Source organism: Geospiza fortis, unplaced genomic scaffold (genome assembly GCF_000277835.1).
Source record: "Geospiza fortis unplaced genomic scaffold, GeoFor_1.0 scaffold403, whole genome shotgun sequence".
Taxonomy (NCBI): Eukaryota; Metazoa; Chordata; class Aves; order Passeriformes; family Thraupidae; genus Geospiza; species Geospiza fortis.
In genome coordinates this window covers 3,154,477-3,163,504 of record NW_005054336.1, presented here as the reverse complement: position 1 = coordinate 3,163,504, position 9,028 = coordinate 3,154,477, and the positions used below count along the sequence as shown (strand labels likewise).

The 9,028-nt window shown below is 38.2% G+C and overlaps 1 protein-coding gene across 1 annotated transcript; it reads right to left on the bottom strand.

The window, feature by feature from the left end:
* Nucleotides 1-1,122: 1,122 nt before the first annotated feature.
* Nucleotides 1,123-8,713, bottom strand: LOC102031883 (retinol dehydrogenase 8). The gene is made up of 6 exons (XM_005422078.2): nucleotides 8,405-8,713; nucleotides 7,143-7,304; nucleotides 5,718-5,897; nucleotides 4,586-4,679; nucleotides 2,884-3,067; nucleotides 1,123-1,981 (listed from the first exon to the last, which is right to left on the bottom strand). The coding sequence occupies exons 1-6, from the start codon at nucleotides 8,499-8,501 to the stop codon at nucleotides 1,748-1,750; spliced, it is 951 nt and encodes a 316-aa protein (XP_005422135.1). The 5' UTR covers nucleotides 8,502-8,713; the 3' UTR covers nucleotides 1,123-1,747.
* Nucleotides 8,714-9,028: the final 315 nt, after the last annotated feature.

Below are 9,028 nucleotides of genomic sequence, written 5' to 3'. Positions count from 1 at the left end.
GGTGCTTCAGTTAATTCACGATTTGCAGGCAGGGCTGGTTCTCCTCGGCAGCCGTCTATTACTCTGTATTTTCTGCTTGCACTGCATAACCAGTAGCGTGAGGGTTGTATGAGACAGAATTAGCCAGACCACGATAGTGTTTGTGGAAGGCTCGTTAAACCCACGGTCCTGGTCTTGCCTTGCAAAGGAAAAGAACCTTGGGAATGCAGCCCAGCCCGAGCTGCAGGCCAGAGACAGCCACAGCTGAGCGACATCCCGGCAGGCCCAGCCCTTCTGTGGATGCTTCTGCCTGGTACCCCTGTGCTGGCCCTCAGCAGGTGCCGAGGCGATCTCGGGCTGCAGAGCGGGGATTTGCCAGGCTCCCTTCAGCCCCAGCGGCGCTCTGCTGTCATTTAATTCCCGCGTTCTCCTTTCAGCCTCGCTGCTGTTCCCCCTCTCTGCTGGGCTCCAGGCACCCGGTGTTTTGCAAGAGGTGTGAGTTAGGAATTGCCTGGGCCCTTCCAGCTGTGCACAGCGGCTGCTGCGGACGCTCTCGTTCCCTCAGTCCCCGGCCTGCTGCCCCAGGGAGGTCCCTGCATGTCCCTGCACCCCACCAAAAGGGTCACAGCTGCACAGCAAGCCCTGCACTAGAGCCCTGCATTAGCTGCAGCGCTTGGTACCCGCAGGAGCTTTGAGCTCCAGCGGGGAGAGGCAGGGCGGGGCCGCTGCAAGTTCCAGCACGGAATTCCATTCTGGCTCTGTGAGACAGTATTGAAGGAAAGAGAAGGACTGCGCTGGGCTCTGTGGGTGAGACAGGGACAGCTGCTGGAAGGGCCGGCTCTGGGGGGCCGCCCGGCCTGTGCCTCAGCGGGCAGAGAGGCGGGCCCAGGTCAGGGAGCGCCCCGGGCGGGAACGGGAACGGCCCTGCAGCCACGGTCCCTGCTCGGCCTCGGCCGCTGGGAGGACTCGGCTGAGAACAAGCAAGGGAAAAGACCTGATTGATCTACATGATAGAATTCTGGTTTAACACATACTTATTGGGATAGCTTGGAACAAGAGGGTTCTGTGTCAGACACTGAAGGCATTAAGTGGATTGAGATTGCTTATTACTGACAATACTTTGTTTTCAAAAAGTAGCACTCAGACAGTAAGAAGATATTTTATTTTAAGATGCTATAAAAAACCATTTTATTGCTCACTAAGTGCAATATGCTAGTAACCATTGCATATAAAGGAAGCATTCAGAATATTATATATGAATAATAAATATTCTACTAGTTACACTTTAAGATTGATAAGACTTTCTCTTACGTTGCTGATAAATAGATCTGACTTTGGAAATGAGAATGCCAGTGTGATTGAGTGATTACTGTACCAATTCTATCCTAATAAGTAAAAACATACTTTTATGATATTAAGAATCTAAATCATTTGCATACTGTGCAGCTCTCAGTGTGTATTATATACAAGTAAGTGAAGGAGAGCAGGTTAATATTGAATACACAAATACCAGTCAGTGTTCCTGTTCCTAAGAAAACATCTCTGGAAAAAGCAAACACTAAACAGAATAACTACAGTTAGAGGACTTTAATTGCAAGGTTATGTAAACAGTAACACTCAAGAGATACAGATTGAAATTAATATCTTAGCTAAGCCAAACAAATATCTTGCATGCCTTTTCATAATTACAGAGCAAAGGCATTTGAATAACACTGTGTCATCAGTAGCTACAACAAGTAATTCGAATTTGCAGTATATAATCTCATAATTATTGCGAAGGTTTTCCCAGGTCAAAGCTCTTTCTGCTTCTCCACCTTAGCAATTTGATGAAGTTGAGACTTGCACTGAAGATTTTGTCATGCTGGAAAACCATTTTGTAGAATATGTCAATGGGTAGATCTCCATTTGGATCTGCATACTTCAAAGTTGTCATTGGAGTATACAAGGTGTTGGTCTGATGGCGAAAAGGTGGATTTTCTGCAAGAATTATCTTTACTGTGTGCTGTAGAGAAGGAGAAATAAAATTTTGTAAGAACCTTTGTCAAGATAGTAAAGTAAAAACCCAATTTTCAGTAGAAAAATAGAAGAAAAAAGTGCTAGAATTATGTAAAACCCTGTGTATAGTTTTATTAAAACATCATTAGAAATTCTTCTTGAAATATTCAAAGACCATAAGAAGTATTTTTTATTTATTCTTTTATTTCTGTTTCTCTGTACCATGGTGGTAGCAGCTGACAACTTAGTATCCTGAGTAGTCTTCCAAATGATTGCAGGTTGATATGCCCACAGTAGGTAGATCCTCTCTTTTGCAGGTCACTGGTAAATGATCAGGACAGTGCCTTTTGCAGCAAGATCTGGAAATCTTCAGTTGACACTGAAGCTATTCCTTAGCAGCAAACTCCTGAAATCATCATCCCTTCCCAGAGCTTGCCTAAACTTGTCTTCCTGCAGGAAGCTCCAAGCACCAGAAACATCCATGATTCTTTTATTGTGCCTTGTTGCCCTGGGGTGGCTGTGTGAACTTCCCTCAGTGGAGGGATCCTGAGTGAGATGGGAAGGACAGAGCTTAACCAGTGTTGGGAACCCTGCGTGGATGTATGGGAACAATGCAGAATATTCAGACTTCACCAGAAGATGTAAAGGGCATCTAATATCTCAGTGGTATTGAAATTACAATTCATAGTTATCTTCAATACTTCAAAATGAACATTCTTTTAGTATTTTGTAGGCTTTTGTTTAAAGACTGAAAATTCTTTTGATTTTTTAAAAAAACATTTTAATTGTGTACATTACATTTAATTAAATTGAATGCTTCTATCAGTAAAACCCACCAACCACCCACTGCATTCATAAATTACAAAGAAAAAAACAAACAAACAAAAAGATGATTTTTTGATGAGTTACCTCTGCAACATCTTCAGCACTTTGTCCCAGGCTCTGGAAAATTTGTTTGTAATTTTTAAGGTAAATATTAGTAAACATCTCAGCTGTTTCTTCATCTGCAGCTGAAAGATCCATTTTCATTCCATCTTCAAAAACTTTTCTTTCAAACTCTGTAACCACTGGGCCTGGTTCAATCAAACTTAACCTGTTAAAAAAAAAAAAAGGTTAACTGGTTGTGACTATCATCCATGGAAAATACACCCCTCAATCCTGCTCCAGAAGGAACATTGAGGAGTTGCACTAGCAAACAGTATATAACAGTACTTTCTGTAAAGGCAATCCTTACTGCATCACTGCTGTCCTGCTCCTCCTACCCACCCACATACAGGAGCAGAAACCTGCATAGTTTAATTTTCAGAGAAGTGCTGTAACTTAATTCATGACATAAGTAAGTGCAGTTGTTACCTGCTGTCTCACAGCTGTGGAATCTAAGGGTGACATAATTTAAGATCCCACCACTATATAATAATAAAATACAATACTTAAATCTTTACTGTGGGTTGACAGATTCTGGCTGCTGCCAAATCTGAAAGTTTTTATTTTGCCCAGTAGTGTATTATAGCAAATCACTAAAATACAAGTTACTGTTCACATTTTTCCTGGTTCTTTTCTCAGGCAGTAATAATATCCACCTCTGTGTTTATCAAAATACTCTATGGGATTGGGTCTCTTACTGGACTTGAGTTCTTCCGGGGATGTTCTGAAGGCTCTTCTTTAGAACTAAATCAAGCTGTTGACCTTCACAGCAGAATTCCAGCTACTGCTGGAATTAAAGCCCTTTCTCTTCCATCACTCTCCCCATTAGACCTTGAATTTATCTTATTATACTTCCTTTTATAACCTCCTTTTTGCTGTGCCTTATACTCTTGAAATTTCATTATGAATTGTGGTATATCCCATGTATTATTACATTTATTTTAAATCCCTCCCAACTTTGCAAAGCAATATGCAGAATCACAGTTCTGTCTCTGAAATGCCACAACAGCAGCTGTCTTTTGTTCCACAAGGCCTAAATGCTCAGACACACAGAGATGCAATGGACATTTACCAGTTATTGGAATTTGCACAAACAATAGTAGCAGAATTACCTGAGTGTGAATATACATGTGACAAATCAAACTTGAAGTCCCACAGATGAAGAACAGGACTGGCCTCCTAAATACTATCTAAAATGTTAGAATAGTACATCACACTTCTCCCTTCATTACAGGTATCTCACCCTGAAACATTCTGATGGATTTGCACTTGCTCACTCTCTCTGATGAGCCCTTGAAATCTTTTATCTGTGAATTGCCTGAGAAGGCCATTATCCTCTCTAAGGGGGAAGATCACAGTGATCTTATTTCTGTGATACTGTGTGTAAGAATCTGTTTTCATAAGTGTTGCATGAACTGTATTTTAGCCAAAGCTAAATAGCCTGTAGCTATTTAGCCTCAAGAGAACATGTTTATTCTAACATCTAGTTCTTTTTGTTTGCTTATATATTGTGAAGAGTGTGGGCATTTCTATGCCTTCTGTGATGTACAGTTTTCAAGGGCTTCTCAGTCTGTTTAGCAGCAAGCTTTAAAGATTTTTTTCCTACCTGTGAATGTATTTTAAACTATCTAAAATACAATTGACACAAGTGGATCAATACCATTTACACCAGTGGATCAATACTTACTGCAGTTTGAATTTGAGTGCTTGTATAGCTAAACTTTCACAGAATCCTTCCACAGCAAACTTAGATGCAGCATAAACATCATTAAATAAGATACCTGATGGTACAAACAGAACATAACTGAGAAGGTGATTTTATCCAACATACTGTAGTTTGATTTTAAGAACTCATCCCAAAATTTCTACAGTCATGCTGGAAAAACATTAGAAAAATCCTTGTGCACATTGAAGCTAAATACTAATTTTTGCATATGTTCTCAAAATTGCTTAGTCTAGCAAAGATGCTTGACTAATGCTTTTCCTCCCCTTAGCTGATGCTGTGGTCTCCTTGAATGATATTATTTTGTAGGCTAAGATATGAAAGTGTCTGTAAATATAATACCATCTGAATTATTTATCAGTGAGACTTTAATAGGCTCTAGATGAAAACAGAGGCTGAGTGTAATGCAGGAGATACAATTATGCAAGAAATCCAGCTTGCATGTGAGTGATTTAGAAAAAGCACTACATCAGTCCATTGAGGTGGAGGGTAAATGTTATATTAAAATACCAATTCTTGGAGATTGATGGAGGACTCAGCGGAATAATCCATGTAAGATCAATGTCACAGTTGTAATAAAAAAAAAAAACAGCTAGACAGGATGGGACACAAGAGTAGGAATATCATTATCTGTCACTAAAATTTGACTCTCGAGTGTTGTGAGATAAGAAACTTTACAAAAAGGTGGAACAGTTGTCCAGGATTGGCTTTTATTCTATTACTACTGTGCAGAGCATAGTAAGCATGTTTGCCTGTTCCACTAATTTTTTCTAAGAGGAAAGAGAAAAGCCCTATTCTCCAGATAATAAAAATACAACAATAAATTTTTTAAAAATTATAGAGTTTAAGTTAAAACTCTAAAAAAATAATAACCCTGCAGGTTTTGTTGTTAAAATGCTGTGAGAGTAGCTATGTAGTAACAAACTACCTGGATGCATAAAACTCACCAGGTGCTTTTTATAGTTGGATCTTCAGCATTACAAAGCACAAGAGTCAGATATGCCAGCTCCTACTTTTTTTTTTTCCTAAAAGGAGGAACGCTTTGGATTTTGAACACTGAACTCTTAGTTCAAGTAAAGAGGAAAACCAACTTTACCTTGTATTCCCATAACACTGCTTATTATAACTATATGCCCACTCTTTCTCCTCTTCATGTCAGGCAGGATCTCCTTCAGGAGCCGAACCAGGCCAAAGAAGTTGGTGTCCATCACAGTTTTCATTTCCTCAATGCTCTGACATTCAATAGGCCCAATGAGCCCCATTCCAGCATTGCTCACTGCACAAAATGGGAGACAACAGCAAGCAAAAACATCCATAAACATAAACTTGTAATCATTATTGGAAAGCATTTGAAAAGAATGTGAGGATTAAGGGTTAGATAATCCTAAATAATCCTTAAAGAAAGGACTAAAAGATGTTAGTCACTTGAGCATTCCAAGTACATTTGACATTTCTATATGTCTTTACTTTTAATTGTGCTTTCAATCAAATTTAAATTATCTGCTATTTTTCATTTTAACTAATTTATTTCTCAATAGTCTTTCTTTAAAAAAATATAAAGAGATTACAGAAAAATGAGTCAAGAATTACTAGTATTTTTTTCATAATTCAGTATTGAGAATTGGAAGGTACAGTCAATACTCATAGGAATTAATAGAAATCTTCAAAAAGTGGCAGATCAAGCCATATTTTGGTCTGTTTTTTGTTTTACTAACATTCATGTATCTTCAAGATGAAGTAACCCCCCAACAAAATAAACAAACACACTATGCCATTGATTTTTATTTGCCTCCTGGATATTTATAAGTGGGGAATGATGATAGGACTGGCATTCTGCTCTAGAAGTAGTACATCAAATTAGAGTATAATAAATTTTGCAGAAATACTTGTTAAGCACTGCTTTAATAATTAATCAGAAAAAAGGCAGATCCATAATTTCCTAGTAGACAAGATTTAATAGCTGATGGTGTAAGCATTTCCACTAAGATACTCATATTTATTTTTAGCAAAATGATATGGAAACACTTGTTGCTGAATGATTTGTAAAGTACAATTTCAATTCTTAATACAAAATGGAAATATCCCTTTTTTTTTTGCATTTGTTCATTTACTTGCTAATTCCCAGTGCTGTTGTTTTCTTAGTACAGACAGGTGGTACCTTCCTTGTAAAAAGGGCTATGCTTCATCAATAGGGTGGAAAGTCTTGCTCATGAAGGTGCCAGTTTAGGCAAAATTTCTCACGTTTATTAAAAAATGTATGGTTTTATCCAATTCACCTCCCTGTGATCAAGTTTCTCCTTTGTAAACAGGGAAAACCAGCTTCCCTACTTCATGGGAGCAGGGTGAGATTTAATCCACTTATGTCTGCTTGAAATCTTAAGAATCTTGAACCAAATATACTATGTAATTATTACTACTTTGATAATTTAAAAAATACACTAATGAAGATTCTCCAGGGTATTTGAGACAATGTTTTACAGAACTCTGGTATCTGTTGATAGCACACACATCCTGTACTTGCCCAGGACATCGATCCTTCTGTCAGGGATGCTGTTCACACAGGTTTTAATAGACTGTTCATCACAGACATCCAGTTGTTTAATCTCGAGGGTTTTGCCCAGCCTGTGACCTGCAGCTGCCTCCAGTGGCTCCTTCTTGGCCAGGTTCCGCATTGTGGCGAACACTGCAACACACCCCAAATAAAATCTTCACTGTGCCACTCCTACTGAGAAGTGTTAAAGAGCAGTGCTTTTACATCCAGGTCTTAATGTCAGTGATAGAAACCAGATAAAAACTAAAAGTTCAAAGATTCTATTTTCAACATATATTGTCACTAATTTCCCAGTCTGGTTCTGAAATCCTCGAGAAATTAAAAAGAAGAAGCTATGCATAATGAAGAACATGGAGTGTATAAAGGATAATACTGTCAGCAAAATATTAAAAAATGGGTATCAAATTATGCCACTAAATTGTTTTTAGGTACCCAAAACCTAATTCTGGATTCTAGATTTCCTTCTTTTTTTTTAATCACACAATATTTAGTAGGACAACCATCATTTTATTAAAAAGTGATAGACATAATTCCTTAGGTTGAAAAAATATTTGATTTTGTAAGCTACTTCTCAAAATATAAATTAGTTATTATTGTAGCCTAATTGCTCAGAAAGCTCTAGATCTGTATCCAGTCAGTTAGCAGTAAAATACTGTAAGTAAGAGACTGAATTGCCACAGATTGCTGTGTTCACCTTGCCATCCATTTTCAATCACAGCAAATACCCTGCTTTGCAGCAACAAGACAAATCCCAGCCCTTTTGTTCACCTGCCGACACAGGCTTGAAATAATGAAATGTGCTTTAAGGAAAAAATTGCAAATTTATAAACTGTTTACCTAAATTCATTGCTATGGTCTTCAAATGGGCATGGGCCTGTATATGTACAGATTTTAGTAGCCAGAAGCAAAGCTAACCACAGCTGTGAATGTATACACAGAGCAGCATTAATATTAAAAACATTTTCAGATATTTGTTTTTTACTACTGTCCTTTTTCATTGCATGTGTGTGTACACTATTCAGTTCCAATAGTTGTTCAATAAAGGTACAGAAATATCAACTGCTTACAGAAATCAGTATATTTTCACTGCATTTTCTTGACAGTAGAAGAGGAAACGAACCAGAAACAAGTCACCAAACTGAATACAACCACCTGTTAAATCACAGAGAAAAAAACCAGCATCATCTCAAGTAGTATGTTTTTGTAAACATAAAGAACAGATAGATTATTACCTTTAAATCTTTTCTGTTCATCTTTTGCCATTTTTACAGCTATTGCCAGCCCAATTCCTGAGGAGCAACCTGTAATGAGGACATTTCTTCTTGCCATTCTCTTCACTGAGTGGTTCAATTCTTCACAGGAGCAACAACATTAATGTAAGTACAGCATAATGTGACTGGTCTTTAATACTATCTCCACCTTCCCTGAGTCAACAAATCTGAAAATGCACACCTGGACCTTGCATGATTAAGGGATAATCTCCAAATAAACAAAATAGAAGCAGGTGCTCCTACATGTGCTTATAATCTGCATTATCAAAACTGATGAATACAGAATTTGATCAATCTATAAACTGAGGCACTTGTAAACTACATGGATTGTTTTTAATAGAATAACAGGTGCAAGAAAAGCCTTTTCCACAATTACAATTGGCCTATAGTGCTAAGTCCTCCACTCACAGCCATAGAAAGTAAACTGCACCCAGAGTGGGAGCCCTCTGCTAAAGCTCTTCAGAATTCCTGCACCTACAGCACCCTCCTGGTTCTTTTACAACACATTGAGGAACAGATTTCTTCCCTGATGCCTTACTATTGTAAGAGTCTTAATAGGCATTACAGAAAAAAACCTCCAAATTG